Below are 25,620 nucleotides of genomic sequence, written 5' to 3'. Positions count from 1 at the left end.
TTGTTTATGTATGCGTCAAGCTAAGTGCACGCTAACCATAAACAGGAAAAAGGTGGCAAAAAGGGAAAAAAAATGATTGAGCTATGTGCACTGCAATAGCCACGCAATTCAAAAGTCAAAACACACGCAAAAACCACACACACACAAAAAGCAAGAAACAAACGCACATTTTCGTTGTCAAGCGAAATCTAAGATATCCACTTCACACTCGAAAATACTTATCGACGGCCGGCTAACACATTTCGGTTGATTTCTTCTTATGTACAATGTTTCCACGATTTTTCTCTCTTTTTTTAGTGGCGGAACATCACCTGTACTTTGTCGAATGCTGGGCGTGGGCACGTGCAGACCCGGCAGTGCATTGGTAGATGGTATAGGGTTGTCGGCCGTATATTGTACGCATGCACAGAAAAAAAAATCAAATTATGGGGTTTTACGTGCCAATAGCCCGATCTGATTATGAGGCAGGCCGTAATGAGGGACTCCTGAAATTTGGACAACCTGGGGTTCTTTAACCTTTCACCTAAATCTAACTACATGGGTGTTTTCGCATTCCGTCCCTATCGAAATGAGGCCGTCGTGGCAGGAATTCGATCCCCACGACTTCGTGCTTAGCAGCCCAACACCATATCCACTAAGCAACCACGGCGGGAACGCATGTTCCGTAGGGTGCTTGATTAGACACCTTCCCGTCTGGCCTAAGTATACGTGTCCACAGGTGAGAGGTATCTCGTACACCACCGCACATCAGCATGGCACATACTTGGGGGTGTGTCTGGTCGTGTAGCACACACGTTCACCATATTCACATTGTAGGCGTCTATCTACATCCGCACACATTCGATCTAATTTGCTTTTCTCCGAAAAAACTGTCCGTGTCAGGTTGTACTCTGTGAATACCGTGTCTTTTTCGCCATATATGTTTCTAACATGTGACCGTTCTTAATGCACAATGCAAAGCTCACAAGACACAATATTCTGCGTACTCCTTGTTCTGTGTCCCATCCTTGCGTGTACACTTTTGCCGTAGCTTTTCTTCACAGGTGGCACATCGGAATGGAAAAAATGAAAAAAAAATTGTGATCCTGGACACCTGTCGGTATGTAAAAAACAAACAAAAATTCCACCTGTAATCGTTTGGAATAGACACTCTGCATGCTAAAACTTTTCAAGCATAATCCTATAGTTGATCTAGCTTGTCTTTCGACTTTTGTGTAACTAAGGTTTCGCTTCCTTAAACATGAGTACCGCTGCAGCACCTGTCAGATCATAAGAAGAGTGGTTATGGGAAATGCAATCCAGACATGGCTTGGTTGCGAAAACCTCAAAGACAGCCGCACATACCCTGCGAATAATTTTACAGTAATACTAACTTCCAGTGAAAGTTGTTTTCATGTAAGCGGGCGGTTGTTGAAAACACTGAAAAAGCCTGAACAAGTTCTGCTGAAGCTAACCCAACATGGACGCATTAAGGGTTCATTTTCTAGAATCTGTTCAGATTTATATTCGCGACTCAAGCGTTTTCAATCCTGCCAATTTTTACATGGCTTCTTTTGTCACTTGCACTTATTAGGCTTAAGTCTGTGAGGCATTATGTTGCCCCAAGCAAATTTCTACGCTCTTACGTTTCTGAATCGGGTATGTATTATAATCACAAAAGTCTGCAATTTTATCATCTTCGTCTACACAGATTCCAAGCATCAAACTTTTGCGCTTACTTTTTGGCTCCCACATTAGAGCATGCGAGTACCACGCCTGCAAAGCTGAGCCGTGAAATCGGGCAAAAAAGTCTACAGCCTGGGACATGTGGAAGGCTTCGTCGAACGCGGAAAACACGAGGACGCAATCAATTTCAATGAGCTGATGGGTCAGTGAAGCCCCCAGGGCTCACTGTGAATTCGCTTTTCACGAAGCAGTCTACCGCTCCAGAATCGCATTTCGTTGTGGTTGCTTTCCATGTGCTGGAGAGCGAGCCTAGGACCTATATATTGATCCAAACTGCCGCTAGCTGGCACAGTTGGATAATTCATTCTGTAGGCGGCACGATGGACACGGCTCACTGGTACTGCTGCCTCCTGTTGGGTGTCGCAACTGCGGATGGTGTCCAGAACGATTTGCAGGCGGCTGTGAAGCGTGCAGCCGAGTGTGGCAGGAATCCGGCTCTCAGTTTTGTACAAGTGGAAGGCCAAGGTGAGCTGTTCGTTGTATCTTCAGTTTGGTTCGACCATCTTCATGGTGCCTGCTTTTTCTTGCTCCTGAAGGTAGCTCATTCTCATATCCATGCTTTGTGATCTTTTTTGCATAGCTTTAGCGATGTCGCCGTGATGTCGATAATCGAACGAAAGATTTCAATCCAACTGTCACTAAACGTTTCTTGAGTTGCCAGAAAAGTAAGAAACCCCATTAATTTCTTGGAATACTATTTGATTAGCATGAAAATACGATGGAGTGCACCTGAATGTGTTTTGTACGATGTTGCCAACATTATTGCCAGAATAGTACACAAGTTAAAGAAAGCCTCTGTAAATACACTAGTTTATCACCTGTATAGACTCGAAAAGGTACTCAAGCCTTCATCACAGTGCCTTGTCTTAGGCCCATGACTAAGCGTTCTCATTGAGGCCCAAGCTCCCTTCAAACATAACACTGTGAAGTGCATTTATAAGTAGGTCAAATATTTTAGGTGTGAAGATACTACATCAGGTGCTGTATTCAAAAAGCAATTCAGTGCTGCCGCGGTTTCAAGCAACAGTCACCAGCTAACCACAATATCGAACATTTTTTTAGACGGGAAGGTGACAAAATGTTATTTCGAACGAAAGGCTTTGCGAGTTCTGCCCATTGCAAGTAAAAGGTGGTATTTTGTAACGATACGTTTCATTTTAAATTCTTTTGGCACGTTGGTAATGCACCTGTCTTACTTCAACGATCCGCTACTCGTTTAGGCAGCTGACAAGGAATGATAGAATAAGGAGAAAATAATATATACAAAATACAGCCCCAGCACCAATTGGGAGGTGGTTGTGGGCTAGTCCCTATCGGTTGTTTAGCCGCTTGCAATTTTTAAAGCCAAACTTTCTTTGCCAATCTCACGGTGTTTCCATGGGTCGTCGTTTTTCGGTTTTCGGACTGGTGAGCACGGGAGCTGCGTTTCAGAACCGACAATGTAGCGCTATTGAATACAGATCTATTCTGCTTAATCAAACCAATAATGACGACATAAAACATGTACATATTTTGTCAGCTCATAAGTATATCTAAGAGACACAAACCACTTTATGGAATGAATAAGGTTATTGAATGGTTTCTTTGCTTCCCTTAAATTTCATATGTGCTACTTTGTTCATTGGCAACCTGGTATCAGCGTATTTCCCGTCCTATGTGGCACAGAATTTCGACAGGCAAAGTAATGCCACGACAGTGAGCATACTTCTGCTTTGCGTAATAAAAAAAAAGTCACCACTACATAAGATCTGTAACATAATACCAGGACATGTGTATTTTTTAAGTACACATACTTCTTTTAATAGAATAACGCAATATATTCAACGCCTTCTTTCATTTTTGTACTTTTTTGTATTTTGGATGTCCTTTCGGGCCTTTGAACATGTGCTGCTGGGTCCTCCAGTGCCTAAGTGTACATAACTATGTGTTACGCTTCTCTGTGCACACATGTGTCATCGCTGCTTTGAAGCTTCAGGCTGTGCTTCTGTTGTATTTGGTGTTCGCATTTCGGCATAGCTTGTGAACGGTGTAAACCAATAACGTAAGCTTTGCATGGCTTCATATTCATGCTTCATAGAATCATAGCATACATGCTTTATAGCATCAAACTAAGTATAATATTACGGACCTAATTCCGTTGTATAGCACCTAATTACCCGCTTCCCCGATGCTTCACTTCACATAGACTCCTACGTGCTGGTTAGATCTGCAGAATTTATCTTTTGTTTTATTACGATACTCCTGGGTCTTCATGATTCATGACCCCAAAATAATGGCAATTTGAAGTGTATTCTCGCTGTTTTTATAGAGGAGTTTCGTCATGCTAAAATTTCCAGCTTGGATCGTCATACGAAATGCACTTAGACCGTCAGTACATGTCATACATGTCCCAGTACAGACTCAGTACATGTCAGAGCCATGTCATACCCAACTGTGTTCAAATTTTAGGAAAGCATCCACTGATGTACCTGCCAAGCCTTCTGAGGGCGTACGACGAGTGCGTTCGCCTTGCAGATGGCATGCGCTACCGAAGGGGCTACGTTGTCCTGGAGTCGTCGCACAAGGACACCAAGTACCTCCTGCGAGAGCATTACTAATTAATGTATGGGAAATCCAACTGAAAGATTGTTATACTAAAGTGGAATAAACAACATTCAGAACCTGTACAATGTCTAATATGTATTTCATCATCATCTTCATCATCATCATTATCTTCTTCGCTTTCTACTTTTTATCAGCACCCTATTTTATCCAGTGCAGGATGAAGTGCAGTCATGTATTGTGCCACGTGATCTCTGTGGTGTGCCTGCAAATTTTATAATTTCATCACACCATCAAATTATCTGCCGTCATCGACTACGCTTCCTTTCTCTTGGCATCGTTTAATTAACACTTATATACTGTCGGTTATCTTCCGTACGCATTACATGGCCTGCAAAATTTTATTTTTTGGTTTTAATATCAACTACATTATCAGCAGCTGTGTTTGATCGCACATCCACACTTCTGTTTTTCTGTTCCTTAATGTTATGAATATATTATTTTCGTTTCATCGAAGGCTGCGTAGCCTTTGGCCATAATTATGTGCAATAAGTTCTTGATACGCCACACTAGCGCGTAATGGAAAAAAGGTTATTCATAAGCAGTGCTGCCATAAGGGGTTGCTACAGCCAATCTACTCAAAGAAGACTCATTACACAGGAGACTTCGTCCCCCCCCCCCCGTTTCAGAATTTTTATGTTCTTCTTCAGCATGCAACAATGGGAAATTCACAATTGACGGTTAACTGCAACTGGTTGCAGTATGACAACGCCCACCAGCCTGATCCCAGAATTTTTAACATGGTATACCTATGATACACTTATATGGGCCTGGCGTGGCAAACACTTAAAATTCGTTTTAATAGACTGTTCGCGCGCAGAGAAGCTAGCTTTTGCGATTGCAGGCACTGACGTTTTAATTTCAGTATTGCTAGAATGTCATTGCTGCATATTACATCACAACAGCAAGCGGGCAGAGAACAGCTCTTTAAACATATGCTCTTTAGTGAAAAAGTGTTACCGAGCCATTGGCTAGACAGGTTGACGAAGTGACCCATCAAGGCTCTCTTCGAATATTTAGTCAACGCAGACCTATATCCAAAGTTACAAACGGGCCACTTGAAAATTAACATGGAAATAATCACGTCCTACTGCCTGTGGTTATCATCATTTTGTGTACCCTATATTTTTTCATCTTCCCTTTCCTCCGGAGCAGAGTAACAAGGTAAAAAATTATCTACGCTTCCTCTATATATTCTCTTCTTTCTTTTACTTTTTCAATACAGCTTCGCTTCATACAGATTCCAGCATTCCTATTGGACATGCCTAATTTTTTGTAGCTACATGCGACCTGAAGAACCGCACGAGCGTAGTTGTTCGGTGGAGCTTAGCAGCAGCGTAGAGTTCTGGTTCAAAACAAATTTACACTGTTTCCTTTTCTTTATTCTTTAGTTATGCAAATGGACTTGAACTGGCTCGAACCGGTATGAATATTTTTTCGCTCTGTAGTTGAACTAGAAGTGAACCATTTTCGGGTAACTGTAACAAAAGGCTGAGCGAAAAAAGTTTCGGTTCACCCCTCTGATTTCAGGACATTTGTAAGGGTAGTGAATAATCACCGTATTACGCTGTCGATGATTCCCTCAGTGTGGGAGTGTATCTGTGTGTGTTTGCGTACTTACCTGGCACTCTTGGAATTCTGCCAACTCATAAGATCACTCGCAAGATTACTGTTTTCCCTTAAAATTTTCCCTTTGTGACTCATTGAATTCTTTCTGCTTATTGCGGAAAGTTCCTGCATGATTCGTAAAATATGCTTCCAAGGTATGGAATGCTTGTATAAGTGACTTGTAGGATGTAGGAGAGACTGTAATTACCCTACTTGCTTCAACTTTCCATACTGGTCACACAGAAGATAGCCCCCTACTTTATTCAATTATAATATTGCTGCCACCTATGCTATATGTAAATTTGCAATCGCTTCATATAGCGCGTCTAAATAGATAGAAAGTAAGGTGTCAGCAGCTTTCATTTATTCCCTTATTATTCCAAATACTGCCCAATGTGCCTGCTGATCATTCCCCACGTTCTACATATTTTCTCTAAATATCAAGTTGTGGAATGATCTTTTTCTTTTGCGCACACTCCAAAAACATGTATATAATCTGTTCAGTGCTTGAAGTCGCAATAATACATTTGCTATAATATTGCAACGACAAAATCGAGCGCGCGCTTTCCTTGCAGAGCCATGGCATCTTATCTACTGTGTAGAATAATGTGCCCTGGCAATTAAGATGACAGAGTAAATTCCACTTCTGGCACCTCCACAAAGAGGGGCGTCACTTCTTGTCCTTAGTGTCTTTTTCCCTCCTCCATGGTGTAAAGTCTAGTGGAAAGCAGGAAACATGAGACGAGTCTGGGTATAAACAGGAAAAAATCTCGGGAAAAGCCGAAACCATGAGGGCCGACGCCAGAGTGTTTAATTATTCAGTGGCATCATAGTAAGTTCTCGTGTTTCAATTTAAAGCATGCTTCATTCAATAATGTTGGTATTTGCTTCATCCGATTGTTTGAATCACATTCTCTGGCTATGTCGCAACTGGGATTCTTGCGCCTCCTTGTGCCAAATTGAAAAGCTTCTGTGCACCTGTCTGCGTGTCAAACCGAAAGAGGGCAGCAGAAGTACGCGTGCAGCTATGCTCCAACTATGCGCGCGCGATATCAAGGGTTGCCGTAGCGCGTGGGGGAAGCAGCGTACTGAACAAGACAAAGCGGAAAGAACACAAGGATATCAAGGCAACTGCAAGGGTAAAGACTCCAGGAAGGAAGGAAAGAAGGAGGGAGCATTACGTTTTGTATCCAGCCTTCTCAAGCTAATCCTCCATGACGTCATCCCATTTGCATTTTATCTGTCAAAAATGCTGTTAAACATATGACTGACAACATATGACTCGGCTTTGCGTTTGGTTCTCGGTTGCTTTAATCGACGTGAACTTGTCTGGATGATTTGTGCTGCGCGCATTTTCACCCGAACAATGCTGTATACGTGATGCGCTCACCACCTTCTTCGCAACTTGCGAGCGCGTCACCCGCACGCTGTTGTCTCACTTGTCTTCTTGGATGATCTCTATTGCGGCTGCGGGATGCACCAAAACCTACCAAGACGTGATCATGCACTGGGTCGACTTTATCAGGCTTTGATCGTATCACGTTACATTGCCTCCGAGTCCTAGTTATCGCTTTTTCTATAGTGTAAGCTTGCGGATACTCGTGTTGAGAGTTAACAGCACTAAACCAAGAACAACAAATGAGAATGATGCGAAAGTGAAAAAGCACAAGAAGTGTCCATGTCTTCGTCATGTACAGTGACCTGTATGCTAATATTGCTCTGATCAAAACACCAAGAATTTCAGAAGTGCTATAGATTTATTTATTTATTTATTTATTTATTTATTTATTTATTTATTTATTTATTTATTTATTTATTTATTTATTTATTTATTTATTTATTTATTTATATCACCAACAGCGCCTAAGTGTCATTGCAGTAGGGAAGGGGGGCGAGGTTTACAGACATATAATAAGGAAAATGGAAGCAACATACAAGAAATGTTAGAGCATGGCATACAGCCAATAAGGCAGTATTAGTTTTCAATGCAAAACAAGCGAACGTATACGTTAAAGCGCCGCAGCGAAGTTGGTATTATCACTAATATGCACAACGGCTGATGGTAGACGACTCCAGTCACGGATCGTTCGGGAGAACAATTAATTCTGAGCAGTTCAGTTCGGCACTTCCATTCGCGCACTTTCTGCGTATGGTCCAAACAGCTGGATACATAATGAGGTTGTAGAATGTACCTATCGTGGTGCATGCCAGTTCTAGAATTATAGCTGTTGTGGAAGAACTTTAGTCGTATCTTTTTCCTTCTTTCTTGGAGCAGCTCCTATGCCAATGGCTGCTTTGTTTCAGTCATGCTAAGCTGTCTGCTGTATTTATCTAAAACATTTTGCACTTCCTGAATTTTATCTTTGTCAATGTTTGTTGAAGGATCCCAGATTGTACGACCATATTCCAGGATAAACCTTGCATAGGTTTTGTGTAACAGATGACGAGCTTGGTTCCGAAAGAGCTTGGTGTTCCTTCGCAAGAAACCCAACATTTTGCATGCTTTTCCCGTGATGTGGTCAACGTGATAGTGCCAAGACATGGACCATGTAAGATATATTCCTAAATACTTGAATGCTAAACACTGCCCAAGTAAGGTTCGTTGATGTTGTAGGTTGTCCTCTGTACCGTTTTATTTTATTGTGAAATGCATGTGGACCGTTTTTTGTGTGTTTAGTTGCATATTCGATTTCTTACACGATGTATATATTCTATCCAGATTATTCGACAAATTTTTAGCATACTCTGAATAGGTTATTTCGCGGTACACAATAGAATCGTCAACGAATAATCTCACTGATGGCAGAACATTTGTAGACACATCATTTATAAATATTAAAAATAACAAAGGACCTAGTACCAACCCTTGAGGTACGCCGGAGCTTACATCAATAGCATCCAATGTCGCTCTATTCACCACTTCGTATTGTGATCGCAGTGTAAGCTACTCCTTTATTAAAGCGTTCATTCAAGGATTAATGTTAAAACAATACAGTTTGCAAACTAATAATCATGATCCACAACATTAAAGGCTTTTTTGAAGTTGATAAACACAGAATCGACACCACCCCCTCGATCCAACACTTCGCTTACATCGTGAACAAATTCAGTTAATTGCGTGACACGAGATAAATCATGCCTAAAATCGTGTTCTTTAGGGTCAATCAGCGAATTATAAGGTTATCCAAGCATAAGGAGAACAAAATTGATCCAGGATTTATTTTAATGGGCTAGCAGCGCTATTCGCCAGTGCACCGTTACTGTTAGTACGAGCTGTAGCCACCGCCGTACGATGGCGCATAGTGACTTCCTTGCGAGGAGCCGCCATAGCTTCCATAGCCAGGTGTTTCATACGAGCTGTGCCCCATGCTAAGATGTGAACTCTGCTCGCATTGATGTCCGGAGCCGCTGTCGTGACCCCCACCGTAGCCGCTGCCGTAGCCGCTGCCGTAGCCGCTACCGTAGCCGCCACCGTAGCCGCCACCGTAGCCACCACCGTAGCCACTATAGCCACCGTACTGTCCACTGCCGTATCCGCCGCCATAACTGCTGCCGTAGCTTCCACCGTATGGGGAACCCATGGGAGCACAGATTGCTCCGGCAGTCAGGGTGAACGCAACCACGAGTACCAGGGCCTGCGACAAACGACATTTCACATTTCAACACACTTGATGCTCATTACTTCTTACATTTGTATACGGAGGAGAAGGCTGTAGATGTAAATTCAAGAAGCAATCACAATGGCCCCGTTCAGATATAGCCTACGAGAGCGACCAGGCTAACATGACCTAAAGAATTTGAGAACTGCTGCGGGCTGCCGGGTGAAGGCGTCATTAAGTACCATCGAATATTACGGTCAAGATGTGTGCTGTAGAGTTCATTGAATACAGAGCAATCGAAATCCCATTCATGGAAATAGACGATGTAACAGGGCGCAGGGGGAACCATAAACGCTCATCAGGTGAGGGGTCTCGCTGCATGCAAGGTTTAAGCTTGATGTGGGTTCGATATCGTAGTAACATCGTGTCAGGGATCTAGCAGGCGGCAATAACAACTTATTGAAGCGCCGTGAAATTGTTCTCGACCTAATTGCGCAGCTAATATTTAGCAAGGTGGGTCTGCGTTGCACTTACCTACTGACGCTGTTTTTTCTACAGTAGACCCAAAACAACCGCTCTGGCCTTGTATTCACCGGCGAGAACCACGCTGCGTAAGTAACTTTAATAAAGTTTCTTCACAGGAATTTGCTTGGAATATAGCGCTAACCATCTAAATGAGAACAAGAACGTTTAGATCATTTTAAGAATATACTTGCAACGCTATCACAGTTAATAATTATGGTGGACATAAGGTAATAAACTCTCTTCGCTCTTACATTTCGGATAGTCCACTAAGGAAATGTTATCCCAATATCGCGTAAGAGCTAGCTGATCAATGTCACGCTCTGCCACATCTTGTTGCTTCGAGATTGGAGCCACCTATGGAAGCGCGTTGGCATGTGAAAACGGCTAAAGTTTATATCGAGCCTGTTCGCGTTATATTGTTCTTCAGAACATGTTTTATTCCCTAGCTTCCGATTAAGGGAACACGAGGATCTGAGTGAAGGTCGTCACTACATTTCACGCCGAACGGCCAAATGCTCAACTTTCCAGTGAAGTACAGCTTCAGATTGAAGGTGCCAGAGCACATCTCATTCTCTCATGTTCAATGCCAGAGCATGAGTAACGTACGCTTCTCAATGGCTATGTATGTTAGGTGACGTTGTACAGTTACAGTTTGTTGCCCCATTGTAGGTTTGCACACGACAAGGTCGGAACGTTCTTTTTAGCAGTTGCATAAGGTTTTCTCGGCCCCGACCTCGGAAACAAATTCCGGCAGTTTGGGAAGCTTAAGCAACAAACCTGCTAGAAGACCACATAAAAGGCATACCAAAATTTTGCTACCAAGCTGAGAGTGGTTCTCAGAATTAATTGGGCTTTAAGATATTTTACATACTGCTTGCTGTACGACTGCCAAAAAGACCAGGATTTCATAAACATTTTTGTACTTCTCATTGCCTGATTACCACTACTGCTATCAAGTAATATTGCTATTTTCCTCTTTCTATTCCACGTTTCCTTTACACCCAGTGTAGGGTAACAAACCGGACGCTCGTCTGGTTGACCTCCCTGCCTTTCCTCTCTTTGCTTTCCCTCTCTCTTCTGCTCATCAAAGCAGCTCCCTAAGATTCCTGCAATTAAGCAACGTACTGGGAAATCAATATATCGCATTCCTATTCATAACTGTAATTAATAGCATGAGTGCGAAACCAATGTGCAAACGCGGCTACGTGCGACGCATCTCACCAGCTTTAAAACTTACAGATTTTTTCATGTTGGGCAAAGGAATAGACGGAGGCCCAGAGTTCACGCAGTTCTGGAGGTGGAGCCTTGAAGGCAATATTCTTATGTACTGCTTATATACCTATCAGGAATATCTGGCTGGCAGAAATAAATATGGAACAAAGCAAATTTCGTTGTTTCCTCCATGTTTATGGCGTCTGCGGCGAGCACGTTCCTTCACGAACATTCGACGTTGCGTTCCTAGCGTACTTTGAACCTCGCACTAACTCATCGCTGGACAGTTTGCGGTGTTTGTTGAAGCAGGTAAGTTGTAAAATGACTTATGTCAGCTGACCTTTACTGTGTTTATGTGGCGTTCGGTTCGCGGCGAGAATTTTCATGCAGGGTATGTAAACATACGAGCAACGCCTCTTGGCCTGTGCGTAGCTCTTAGTGAGTTATAACACCTGCAAATCTTTTTACTTTTTTCCGAGTTTACTCAACGCTCTTACGAGCGTTCTTGCTTTCTGCCTCCATAGAAATTCTAGGCGATCGATGCACGACTTCTCGCTTAATAGTAGAACGCTGTAGCCACTGTGCCACTGTTAGTTCTCAGCATTCCAAGTATGCCACGAAATACGAAGATATATTGGTAGTGTGAACTATATTTATTTATTTATTTATTTATTCAAAATACCCCCAAAGGCCCTCATTACGAGGGTATTACATGGGGGGGGGGGTCAATCACAAGCACTGGTTGTAGTTTGTACATACTAAAAACAAGAGAGGTTAACAGAAGTAATAATACAGTAAAACATAGTTAACATACAAGATAATTAGGTCACAATTATTACAGAGAAAACATTAGTACATATTAGGAGAACATAAGGCAACTGCACTAAAAAACACCAACAAATATCGAAAAACACTGTAAAAGTCCCAAAAAAGATTAATAATACGATTAGTCGGCAAGTCGTGAGCGAATTAAATGTTGAAACTTAGTCAAGTCTGGTTCCGTGGCAATGACTGATGGTAAGGCGTTCCATTCAGTTATTGTGCGTGGTAAGAACGAAGATGCATAATGGGATGATTGGCAGTTAATGCGTTTGACTTTGTATGGATGGTCACGGCGTGGAAAAATAACTGTTGGTGACTGAAAGAAATCATCGTGAAGTGATGGATGGTGATAAAGCTTATGGAAAAGTGTTAGGCGAGAAATTTTACGGCGAAGTGCTAAGTTGTCCAAGTCAGCTTTATTCTTTAACGCGGTGACGCTGGTGTAACGTGAATAATCTGAAAATATGCTACAACGGCTCTAAAAGCCTAAGATTTAATAGTTTGCAAGTGGGCGTCAGCACTGCACGGAAGGCGAGCTTACTCAAAGGCCTAGCAGTGAATAGGAATGACTTCACTAAATTTTTCATCATCATCATCGTCATAATCATCATCATTTTCGTCACTGTTCTCTTTACTGTCGCCTGCAGTATGAAGGTCTTTTCCACCAATCACCAATTACCCCTGCGCTGGATAGTCAAACTCGCCCTATGCCTGCAAACTTCCTAATCACATCACACGACAACGTATTTTCCGTCGTCCTCGAAAACGCTTTCCATCCTTTGGCATGCCCTTCTGTTAATCTAATGGACGACCGGTTGTCTGCTGTACACATTACATGACCCGTAACTCCAGTTTTTTCTCGTATCGCTCTTGTTATCGTTTTGCTCTTGTTCTCTTATTTTTATTCAGTGCAGGGTTCTTATTTCATTTTCGAATATAATTGTTCTCGCTGAAAAAGCGTAGCCGGTGCCGCCCAAAGACGCCAGTATTTTCCAAATATTAGGTATTAAAAACTCACAGCAGCCTTATCAGCTGCACTCCCTTGCACTTTTATTCAAGCCGCTGTTTTCCTTTCTCCGTTACGACTATGCTGTTTCGTTCCAGCGCTCGTTCTTTGGTATTTAGAACCTTTTCAAGTTTGTTTAAAATTTGAGATAAATTAGTACTGGTGGAATGTACTGATTGTATACCATTGTAAAGACAGGTAATACGTATTACGTAATCGTCATTTGAAGCAGATTAGTAAACTCTCTGTGATTACTTGGGAGCGCCTGTCATCGGGCTCCATCCCATTGTTGTTCACATAGATGTTTCCTTCTCGTGATCATTTGGCCTCCTCAAACTATGGGAGATGGGGGTTGGGGTGAGGGGCTGTAACAACAGGTGGCTTTAGCCTGGCGAGCAAGGCCGGCAATTGCTTCACCCGGCTATGTAAGGGTACACTCCTCACGACCGCCTGTCCTAGACAAAAGTACTGCTTCACAGCATCAAGAAGCTGCCTGCCAGTAACGAATACAACGCTATTAGGCATCCTCTAACATCGACCACTGTAGGTATTGCTGCTATTCGTGAAGCAGTTCTTTACGTCCCTTATCAACCACCTCAAAGATGGACTGTCTTTTGGGATCCTAAACCAGCACTACAGGCTATCGACTATGTGCTTAGACGAGGACCTTATAGCCTACTTGCTCATACAGTGGCAGATCTTACAAGTCCGCCTTGCGAAATGGGCATCGCATGATATTTCAGTGGGTTGCTGGACACTGTAATGTAAATAAAAAGAGCTTGCTGACAGATAGGCAAAGTTAGCTATCCGCAGTTCACATTGCATTTCAGTCTCATTTACAAGGGCAGATGTCAACGCTATGCTATTGGATATAATGTGCGTTGCTAAGGCGAGTTAACGGTTTCAGCCAGAACTCCACCATCGCTGCCTACATTCACTTGCTCCAGAGCTTCTAATCAGGATGTCGTGCAGCATATAAAGGAGCCACGCAAGCCATTTGTATACACAAACTGACATTTGTTGTGGCCTTTACATAGCAATATCGCCACGTCATTCGTCATGCGGACAGCCCTTACTGTGAAAACTGTGGTGTGTCGGAGACTATGGACCACGTGTCTTGCATGGACCCGCCTTACTTGCCAGAAAGACAACTAATGGACGGATATTAAGAACGCATCGGCAATTTTCTGTTAGGTCCACGACCAAAATACTCCACGGGCCAGGCCATAGAGGCCATTGTGATTCTTTTTATAGATAGCGAACTTTCCAAACGACTTTAATATGTTTCTTTTTTATTACATTTTTTATTCATGCTTATTCTTTTATCTTCATGATCAGGTTCGATTTCTCCCGCTTCGTTTCTTCCCCTTCCCCTCTACCTCAGCGCTTAGTACCAGACTAGAACATAGTCCAGAGCGATCTCTCAGCTTTATTTCATAATAAATCTCTGAGTCTCTATGTAACGTCCGTTACACCGAGTGTGTATACCAAACCTTGCTTGTTATTGAGGTTCGATCCAACATCCTACGCACCTACAACTCACAGGTTGCGAACGCTGACGTAAATGTAATCAGTTTATTCGTTTAGATCCTGATTGTTGCTCGGATCGCCATTGATAAGGCAGCTCAACGTAACGACTGTGCGAGAGATATAGGCTCGCCGAGTTAACGCATGATAATACTTACTCTGTACATTTCTCACCTGCACTCTTTTTTGCTTCACAATGCGATTAACCGCAAACTATCTCGCCGCAGAATGCTGAGCGAAACCAAACACGCGTACAAGCTATACAACTGCAAACACGTGTACGGGACGTGGCTGCTTTCAAGTAGAATTTTATTTGTCATGGTCGTTTGACTCTATAATGCACATGTTGAGCGGAGGAGTACAGGAGATATCCCTTCGTGCCTGCCTAGTATCTGTATGGCACGTACTGGTGGCCACCATGCTTGCCAAGTCCATATCCGCCATTTCCATGTCCATAACCGCCATTGCCGTAGCCGTCTTGGTGCCCACCATAGCCGTATTCGTGAAAGCAACCCGGCTTGTAAACAGGGCGGTGAACCTGCACCACGTGGCTTCCTTTCTTTCCGCCGTCATGATGGCCATGGCCAAACGCCAAGCCGAGAATTAGAGCGATCACGATCACAGCCACCTGCACGAAAAGGTGAATGAACACTGCAGCCTATGAACCCTGTTGCAATGTCTATCTGATCAGTGCGCAGAAGACAGCGGCGCGGTCACCTACTGTAAGTTTGGCACACAGTGAAGGCATTTCGTAGTTATCTCCAGCTGCACTAACCTCTGCCGACCAAGCCTATCCTTTGCCTATGAATTTCCTAATCATAATTATCCTTCAATCTAATCCTCTTCCGGCCATGGCAGCGTTCCTCTTTCATTTCAGCTCCTCTTTATATCTAGTACACCAACACTTATATCCATTATATCATATGCACAACGTTTATAATTTCTGTTTACTATCAGAATATCAACTGCATGCATTAGATCTGCCTTCCACACTGCCGCCTTCCTGTTCCAATGTTATGCCTGCCATTTCTTGTTCCAATATCGACTGCGAGTTCTATCTGTCATTGCCTGCTTCACTGTAAAGGTCGCGCAATTAGGTGTGCTTTCAATGTTGCCATCCGCCCGCGAAATTTCGATCACGTGTGTCAGTGTCGGCAACATAACGATTATGTAGTTATCTTTATGTATATTGCCTAGCTGGCGTTCATAACTTGGAAGGGTTCGCAAAATATTACCAAACGCATTTTGCTCATTTGAAGATTTCTTCCTCGTAACTTAAAGCCCCTGTAACCATCGGCCTACTTAATCAGAGCTCCCTTATCTACTTTAGGACTCTGGCAACTTGTTCATGTAAGAATCAATATAAAGAAATAAATGAGGTTACCATTGGGTGCAAAAACATTATGAAGAGGGCGGCAGACAGAGAGGCAGTGGGCGAATGCCGTTGTGTGATCCATCGTATACGTATGACACTCGCATTTTCACTCGTGACACGGTGAATGGTACACGACCTAGGCATCCGTCTTTTCTATCCCTGTTTCTAATAGCAGTTCCTTTTTGTAATGCAGCTATACCATTTAGAGAAATTAATCTTACATGACATTATAAAATATAATAAAAATTATAAAAAGCTGGAGATGGTGGCTACCAATCGAAGTGGACGACTTTGCGCCTCTTACGTTTCGGTGCCGTGAACATAAATCGCGATTTACGAAAATTGGCAATCTTTTCTGTAGTGACCATTCTGCGCTTGAGTGTCACTTTGTCTTGAGCTGAGCTTAGAAGCTTTGATTTGGAATTCAGCGGCCGGTGCAATAGACAGATAATTGCAATGGATGTGAAAAAGAGTCCCGCACATTCCCAGGAAGAGACACATTTGCCTTTAAGCGTGAAACGGCCTATCAGGGCTTCCTCGAATATAATGCAAAAATACTAGAAATGAGAAATGACTGGGATCTCTAGATGCGGCCTATCGGATAATTAAAGGGGTCATTGTTGCAGCACAAACGCACTGTGAGCAGTAGCAATTTAATTGCCTGTAAAAGGATGACCATACAATTATTTTCAATAAAACCTAACCTCCCATACAAACCCAACTCATGCAGTCGTCTCACTTACCACGCACTTCATTCTTTTCACAGGAAGTCAAGAGCACACGAAACCTGTTTCACGGAGAGTGTGGCGGTAACACAGCACAACTAGACTATATATACGGTGTCGGGCTGCCCACAAGCAAGCCCATAAACCTACGTTCATATTTACGCTTTATGTCTGCAACCACATGCAAATTCCAGGTCGATGCTTTCCATGTCGCGGTAAATCACGATGAGTGGTTGCTGTCCAGTCAGTCAGATTTTGTGCAACTGCTAGTTCTTGGTTATGTGAGCTGTCGTGTAGACATTCATTTCTCTGTACCTGGCTACACTTCTGCGACTGCTATTTTTTTCTAAAACACAGCAGTGGCTGCATAGCTACGTAGGGAAAGGCGAAAAATAAACAAGAAAAAAAGGACGAGGTAGTTAGGAAAAAAAATTGCCTTGTTGGTCGGCACAGGTCTTTCATAATATCATTTATACACGGGAATGTATTTATGTGAGGACCCTAATACTTTTGTATGTGCATGAATAAGCATTTCCTTGTTCTAAAGTGAAGTTCAAACGTAAATAGCAATTCCTGTTTTGGGAGCTGTTTGACAAGGCCTGAGAAAAGCAACGCAAACATTGCCAACCTTCTTTTTTTGCTGTTTTTGTTATTGTACTTAGACCTTAAAAAGTTTACAAGAATGCGTTTTTATTTTTGATTGTGTTATGATATTTAGCAATACTTTTCAGATCAGTGTCTAATATGGTTGCTCTTGAAGCTTTTTTTTATTTTTACGTGAACGCTCTAGCCGATACAACCTTGGGCCGTTGACAGTATATTCCGTCTGTATATGTATTGTATATATTGGGAGAAAACAAAAGACATTGGCCATTCGACTACATTACGTGCGATAGACAAACCTGAATTTCTAGCATTTCAACCATGACACTGCCAACTCGAACTGCAGAATGCAGCTCATCGTACCTTATACACTGTCGATTGACAGCATTATGTCCTAAATTTGACAGATATTTATTGTTGTATTTCGTATTTTTGTACATATACGCGCACAAAGCGTCACTTGTTAAGTAATCATAATCGATAATTGCGGCAAAATTGTCAAAAACTATTACGAAAGACTAGAGAAGAATTTGCCACTGCATATTGGCTGTTACAAAAGTGGTGACTATAACTAATAACTGCATGGTCTTTAAAGAGATCTGTTATAGTGTTTAAAGAGATCATTAAGCTTAGATGACGTACCTAATTACGTATCGCGATGGTGTGTGGTTCTGTCAAATTAACTTTTGTAGATGCATGGACCGTGCTGATGGTACAGTACCCTAAATTACACAACAAAAGACTCAACAAATGTATGCCGAGGCCCGGTAACAACAAATAAAGTGCTAAAAGTAGTTTAGCGGCGTACGTCGCTGACGCACTTCTCAAGTTACGTTACCTGCTGCGTGGCAAAGTTGTCAGACAAGGAACAAATGTTGGCATGTCAACAAAGACCGATTGCCACCAGGAATCTATGCCGCGTTCAAAAATGCAGCGCAGGCGTCTGCGCAGAAAGTTATACGCGACCTACGTGCTGTTGACGCGCAACTAAACACTATACATAAACCAACGGGAGGTGCTGTTTGGTCACAGCACGGTCAGACCAACGCCATCTTCAGACCAGCTCACGGAGAACGAAAAGATTACCATGAAGATTACTGTAAGCGATAAACGTTCTCCTCTTTCACCACTATGAATTTCCTCATAGGACTTCTCAGAAGCTCCATACTTTTGTGTCGTGCTGCCTGTTTTGTCCGTAACTTTTTGCCTCACTGACATCTTATATGCGTACGCCCATTGTCATTCATTGAAGGACAGCAGAAAAATTTTCGCCTTTCCAGTTCAACCACCTCATCTGTGTCGAGATGAGTACATTGGCTAAGGAGTATATAAGGAATGCCTGAAAGGCAGCTCTACCTTGATAAGTAGGCTGGTAACGCAATTTCGAATGCTTGCTTAAAACATTTATTCATTCCAAGATACTATTTGTAACTTCAAGGTAAGCATCTACACTGCCGGCATTTATGGTTTATTTTCTATTGTCCTTAATTTTTCTCGATTAATCCCAGATATGTGGTACAAGGAAACGGGTAGTGCCACTTATAGTACGCGGGTTAGGATATGGAAAATAATACATCAGTTATGCGGTTTGACACTTGTCTAAGCCTCTAAAATAATTAAACAGTTGCGAAAAATTCACCAAATATGTAACAGGCAGACCGCTATGTATTTTTCAAACTAATGTTTTCAAACTATGTTCTAGCCTCACAATCGAAAAACTAAAAAAAAAACGTCTTGACAGCAAAAAAAAAAAAAAAAGAAGCGGACCACTGGATGGAAAACAACCAGAAAACTGCATTAGAGAAATGTTTTCATTGCCTTTTATTTTTTTATTAATATTTCAGGTAAATTGCATCGGTTTAGAGTTTTCGCCAATACACAATTTAGTGCTTCGAGCATCCTCCTAATCCGCTGACACGGCACATTCATGGTCTCTAGTTTTCAACCATCCTTGCATCGCAACTGTAGTTACCAACTAAAGTAACCAAATCGAGGAGTCTGTTGTAATCATGCGCGTGGAGGGGCTAGTACAGGGACACAATCATTTCAAAAGATTTATCTACAAAAAACTGTCGTTATAACTTTAAAATTGTGTGCCGGACCAAACCTGGAAGACATTTACATTGCGGATACACTGGTGGAGTAACAGTATTGCTAACAGCATACACACCGAGTGTGTATGCTGTTAGCAATACTGATACTGTGTGAATCCAGTTCTGGACCATTTTGTTAAGAAAACGTAAGGCGAGTCTTCTGTGCGGTTTCATTTGTCTCCGTAAGAGGTAGCTTTTCCTCTAAAGATTGTTGTAGCGATGCAAGTGAACCTCTGCAATAGCTGTTGCATTCTAATTCTTAACAGTGACATCTCACCATTATTCAAGCAGCTTATTTGTGATATGGTGGCTGGGGGCGCGATGATTCTAAATTAGTTGTTTGGCATGTGGCAGGGGTTTAGCAATGAAATTCTATTTGTACAAATTTTATTTTATTTTTTTCTCAAAAGCTGCCTGCATGCCTTGCTTTGTGCCCATCGGGCAAGAAAGGTTGGTTGCCTTAATATAAGAAGAGTAGGCAATGAAGTTCTTTTATAAAATGTGTACAGAATCCAAACTGAAATTCGCAGCTTGTGAAATCCTGAGAGCCCAAGAACTACTTTATTTCTGAGGCAGCACTCGCTCATGCACGTGTTCATTTTTCTCACATCTTGGAACAGGTTACCCTCCTGTTCTTGGCGTTGGCAGTAGCCCTGGCCTTGGCTGATAAAAGCCATAAAGGCGACGACGAACACACTGATGGCTTTGATGTGTATGGTGACGAAAAGGGGCACGGACTCAAGAAAACTCTCAGTGGACCGCGCGGGGTATACGACAATGTCCGTGTTGGATGCCGCGAGGGATATGGGCTCGAGCAAGTGGGCTACGGCCGCGACAGGCAATATGGGAGCCCAAGATATGTGCCAAGGCACCACGGAGGATATCTTCGTTTCTGAAGTCGCCGGGGGCTGGCGTCATGCACATGCGTAAGGAATTGCCGTCGACATGTTTACAACGACCTGTCCCGACATACACAATGCGCATTAAAGTATGCTGTACAGGCGATGGCTTAGTCAAATCTGTGTGCCTGTGCCCGTTTTTTCCCGCCTCACTTCCATTAGTTCATCGCTCATCTACTCGCCTGAAATTAAACCATGCCAAATCTGTCGCATTGCCAACCTCTCCAAATGACAATAACCTTTCTTTCTGACTCTCGCACTCCAGTCATATTTTTACAGCGATAGCTACTAATGTTATTTTATGCTGGTTTCATGAGATCTGCCTCAACTGTTGTCATGGCACGTAACATCATCCAGTTCGTTTATACAAAAGAATTCGCCAGAAAACTTTGTCTCCAGTCAGTATTCGGCGATTCCGACTCTATAGCATATGAGCTATCGTGCCATCGTATCGTCGTTGTTATTCTTCGTGCTACTGTCCTCTTCGACGTCGAGCAGTTGTCGGTACCAAAGACTGTACCAACGACAGTACCAAACAGTGTTGCTTGCTATTGTCGTGGTGAAGAGGTCGTAATCGAACGAGTGTTTGCATTCTTGTCATTCTCGCATGGCGAGATATTTCAAGGCCGGACTTTCTGCTTCTACACTTATCTCGCTGTCCTGGCAGCAAAAAAAAATGTAATCTAGGAAAGCTTGTCTACTGCAGTTCACATGAGAATGGTAATGAACGAAATGGTACGTGTCGATGGAAAAAGACATTATCGAGGCGCCCATATGAAGGATTTCTAAGAAAAAAGTGCGGCCGTTCGCTCAATTATTTACGAAATTATCAGAACGTCATGATGCTTCCTGTGACTTGTGCATAGCTCTGCGGAACAGAAATAATCCCGATTTCATGTCCGCTTCATTCGGGTACTGTTTGAGAAAGGTGGAAACTATAATAATAAACAGAAACAAAGCTCCGCGTGCTTTGAAGTGTTAGCAGAATAAACAGTAAGCTATTGTTAGACGAAAAAAAAAACACGTTATCTAAATTATTCTATGAATTATATTATTTATCTACTTTGATAAAATTTAAACGCACTTCTTGCGGGACTTGGTTTATTAAATTTCAAGAGCTAGTGCATTACATGTTCCCCACTGACGTATCTTTTGGCTTATATACCTGAAGGCTCCTGCATATTGGTTTTGCAAATCTGTAGTAAAACAAGAGGGATAAGCAGAAGGTTAACGTTTCGTTTACATCCTAGAGCATGGAAATTTGAACGCAAACGAAACCTCTGCGTAGCAGAGATAGGCAGTAATTAAATTCTGTTCCTGCTGCTTGGCCTCCGTTCTTTTACCTCTCTCGAATGCAGTTTAACAAGTGATAGCTGATGCTCAGAAGAAAACCCAGTGATCTATGAAGTTTTTCAGCATGGTAGTTGTAGCCTCAAGCTAACTTGTTCATGCGAATGCAGTAATTGTGAACGCCGACACCAACATTTCGTTCATTCTGCGCAATGAAGGAAAGTCATATTTAGTACTCAGGCAATGCACCATATTGCCGAGAGACCTTCAGTCTTTGCTCCTGGAAGTGGCGTTTACGAAGACTGAGATCCACGTTTCTTGAACTGTAGTCTTTAGACAGCCAGACACAATGTGTACGTGTGACGATTTCTTTCCTTTTTTGGGGTTAAAGCGGTTTTTCTATTAACAGCCAATCGCTAGTATATATGGTTGGCCTATATATCCAACTGTATCAAATGCATTCATCGAGACTACAGGCTTCCTTTCTTCACTTGATCGCGTCTTTCAGCTACCATCACTCAACAACCACGTTGAAAGCACTGGACTTCATTATAACAAGCAAAATGACAATCATGAAGACTCACCATCCAGTTATACCATGAAATGTAGTTTTGACCTTCCAGTGAAAACCAACTTTATTCAGGATTTGTAGGTAGCATTTGGGTTATGAATTGTACGGCGAATTCTCAGTAGTGACCATGACCATATCCTCCGTGATGACCGCCGCCGTAGCCACCACCGCCGTAGTTCTTTCCACTACCCTGACCGCCGTATCCGTAGCTGGGCTGGTATCCACCATGACCCTTGCCGTAGCCGCCGCCGTAGTGTCCGCCTTGCGGCATGGCATAACCTCCGCCATATCCGCCATGGCCGCTTCCGTAGCCGCTACCATACTGTCCGCTTTGACCCTTGCCGTAACCTCCTCCGTAGCCAGAGTGGCCGGCATTGTAGCCTCCGTTGCCACCGTAGTGTCCCCCAGCCAAGGCGAGACCGATCATCACGGCGAAGATTAGGAGTGTCAGCTGTGCAGAAACAAGACAACCATGGACAGCAGTGAAGAAGTGCCACGTACGAAAGAGTGGGTATTAGCAAACATTTTCTTGCTCATATTCCACGACTAGCAAATACACAAATCTGTAACTCTATGGCAGGAGCTTTATCGAGTCTGAAATGTTCCGCTTTATGAGCCTCCATTTATTTGCGTTGACGAACGAACGTTAACGTCTAGATGCTTTACTAAACAGGCTCATCTCAGAAATATCCCTTAGAGTAAAAGCTGGCATTAAAGCTCGAAACAACTGCCGCGAAACGGAATCCAACGTGAAGTGAAAAGCAGGCTCATAGAGATACCATCTCTCACAAGCGTCTCAATGGATTCCACGGCTACGCCTAGTGCATAATACGTACCCATATGATGAGGGTAGCTGTAAAAGTTTGTTTTGCAAATTTTACAAGTTTTCCTTCTTTGCGCGTGCAGTACCTGATTTGAATAACGCAACGGAACGTCATGGCGATCTGCATGAAGAGCTGCTGGCCATTATTAATTTATCGTTCATTCACGTTGCCACGCTGGCATTAAAACGCATATATTTTTTATTGCCCTTCCTGCTTGCACAAGTTTAGTTCGCAGTATATAATAATTAGATGAACAAACAAACATGTATTCAATACCTATTAAATTTTGTTAGCAAAGTAGGTTTGCATATATTTGTTTAAACCAAATAATGTCTATGACATGCAGCGCAGAATCCTGCTCGAATTTCACGAATTACGTTGAATATCGTGGAAGAATAAAACGTTACACGCCAAATTAGCTTCAAGAGGATCCCGGCATTTGCGCCGTATGTGGTGGCAGACTACATTAATGACGTTGAGTTCAAGCGGCGGGACAGTACTAAAGGACCCATCTTGCTACGGTACGGCAACACACCCGGCGAAAGTGGATTCGATGTTTCCGCAACTACAGTTCATCGTAGTTAAGTTAACAGGATGAACTAGTCACGGAAGTGGGTTTTTATAGCGGACGATAAAATCTTTGATGTATACTTAACTATGCTTCGAAGATGTGCAAATTGATATTTGCTAAATGAGACGGGCAATAAAAGTTCAATGAAGATATCCATTTCACTTCCAAATTCCACATCATAGGCCCATTAGGATACGGTGCAAACAGAAAGCGTGAAACCCTAGATGGGCTCATCAGAATGATTTGTCATTAATCTGCATTTTTGTAAGGAGGTTTCGTAGCCTTATCATTCAAGTGCACGCGAAATTCGGGTACTGAATATAGTCCCCGTCAGGAAGATCATTTACCAACACATGCATCTCCCCTCACTGATACTTTCGAAGGCGAAGTATTCATAGGGGCGAAATGCGAAAACACCGGTGTACTTAGATTTAGGTGCACGTTAAAGAACCCCATGTGGTCGAAATTTCCGGAGTCCTCCACTACGACGAGCCACATAATCAGAAAGTGATTTTGGCACGTAAAACCTCATAATGAAATTAAGATAAATATTGGTTATAATGAACACATCGCTTGAATGTCGTCAAGTAGCTCCATTCTCGATTCTCAATGTTTTCGCGCTGACTGATTCACACAGAAAAAAGAACTTCATCAGATATTAGCACTACGTTCTTCATTTAACAGTTCCGACAGTTTAATGAATGCTTCCCGCGATATACCTCTTTCCCGGCTTCATAACGCTTGACATATTTTGCATAAGCGCGAATTCATCGCGAAGTCGGCACCCGTTAGCCATCTAGGTTGCTGCATCAGTACTAATTAGCCCGTTCATGTCAGAACTGCGTAAAGCATCCGACACACGTGGTGGTCGTTGAAAGGCTTACTTTTCTCGTCGCTTTGATGACACAATAAAATTATTTTATCACAATGTGCGGTTATGGATCAACTTGCGCGTTGAAACCAGTATAACGCTCTGGAATAAATATTCTAACCAACCAAGCAGAGGAAACGTCAAAGTGTGCCTTACTGTGCTGTTCATGGTAGCGGAGGTGATCGGGGCCGGTAAACGGTGCGAGTAGTGCACAGCCGACCTAAACGCGCTTAAATATACCGCATGCGTTCATCGCTGAACACGTGAACGCAATTATGTGCGCCAGACTCTAGGATCGCTTGCCCATCTCAGCAAATTCCTCGTGGGCAACGTCATCTCGATGGACGGATTATTCAGCGTGCCCTTGATGAACTTGCCCCTGTGTTGCTTTTCTTTTTATTTAAGACTTGTCGCACGTGTTACAGCAACATATTCTTACTTCGTCAGTGACCATGAATATACATATTGGTGGGCGAGAAGAATGCATGATAACGAAGTATACGAAATACATGTCCCAAATAGAGACGCAATCTCGCTTTTTTTTAGTACTTACTGGACATCAATTTCGCAATCCCAATAGGTTTAGAAAGATGAGAAAATAAATGAAAAATTATTAGTTGAATCTTGTTGACTTGATGTATCGACAATTAGCGCTCAACTTCAGCGTTTCAATTGCGATTGCGGAGTGGAAGTCACTTAGTGCTCAATGCATGTCCGATAAGCAAAAATTTTAACAATATCACTAGTAGCGAAATATTCTTTCCCATAATCAGCGGTGAAATAAATTCGTGTACTTCGATGCTCGGAATCCATTGCCCAATGAAAGGTTTGTGGAGAAATGGCTTGTATAATTCGAATGACATTTCACGGAATAAGTGGGACTTGTCATCTACACCTGGTATTAGTCTTAAGATTCCCATTTACTGTATTTGGTTTGACCGTTCTCATACCTGAGTTTTGGAAGTGCAATATGCGCGATGAAGTGGTTAGTTCCAAGCCTAATGACTAAATACAATTTAATATAGTGTTTCTTGGTGGGGGGGGGGGATAATTTCGTCTATCACTCCTATGAGTCTTGGCCCAGCCTTCCTTAACACTTGAGGCTAATCACCGCTTAAATAAAGAGTATGTTCTCTTTATCGCGGATCAAATCAAGGCAGGTAAAGAAGCGAG

The 25,620-nt window shown here is 42.6% G+C and overlaps 1 protein-coding gene and 3 long non-coding RNA genes across 4 annotated transcripts; 1 reads left to right on the top strand and 3 right to left on the bottom strand.

The window, feature by feature from the left end:
- Window positions 1-8,866: 8,866 nt before the first annotated feature.
- LOC135903770 (keratin-associated protein 6-2-like) lies at window positions 8,867-11,412 on the bottom strand. Its single transcript, XM_065434152.1, has 2 exons — window positions 11,296-11,412; window positions 8,867-9,569 (listed from the first exon to the last, which is right to left on the bottom strand). Exons 1-2 carry the CDS (start codon window positions 11,305-11,307, stop codon window positions 9,198-9,200), a joined length of 384 nt encoding a protein of 127 aa, XP_065290224.1. The 5' UTR covers window positions 11,308-11,412; the 3' UTR covers window positions 8,867-9,197.
- A 3,474-nt stretch (window positions 11,413-14,886) lies between these two features.
- LOC135903819 (uncharacterized) lies at window positions 14,887-16,864 on the bottom strand. The gene is made up of 2 exons (XR_010564933.1): window positions 16,744-16,864; window positions 14,887-15,253 (listed from the first exon to the last, which is right to left on the bottom strand). It is a non-coding gene; the product is annotated as an uncharacterized lncRNA (long non-coding RNA).
- Window positions 16,865-18,254: 1,390 nt separating this feature from the next.
- Window positions 18,255-20,439, top strand: LOC135903820 (uncharacterized). Its single transcript, XR_010564934.2, has 2 exons — window positions 18,255-18,427; window positions 20,042-20,439. It is a non-coding gene; the product is annotated as an uncharacterized lncRNA (long non-coding RNA).
- A 1,788-nt stretch (window positions 20,440-22,227) lies between these two features.
- Window positions 22,228-24,977, bottom strand: LOC135903772 (uncharacterized). The gene is made up of 2 exons (XR_010564926.1): window positions 24,604-24,977; window positions 22,228-22,632 (listed from the first exon to the last, which is right to left on the bottom strand). It is a non-coding gene; the product is annotated as an uncharacterized lncRNA (long non-coding RNA).
- Window positions 24,978-25,620: the final 643 nt, after the last annotated feature.

This window comes from Dermacentor albipictus, chromosome 4 (assembly GCF_038994185.2).
Source record: "Dermacentor albipictus isolate Rhodes 1998 colony chromosome 4, USDA_Dalb.pri_finalv2, whole genome shotgun sequence".
In the NCBI taxonomy this organism is placed as follows: Eukaryota; Metazoa; Arthropoda; class Arachnida; order Ixodida; family Ixodidae; genus Dermacentor; species Dermacentor albipictus.
The sequence above is the reverse complement of the archived record's forward strand: the minus strand, read 5'-3'. Positions and strand labels throughout refer to the sequence as shown.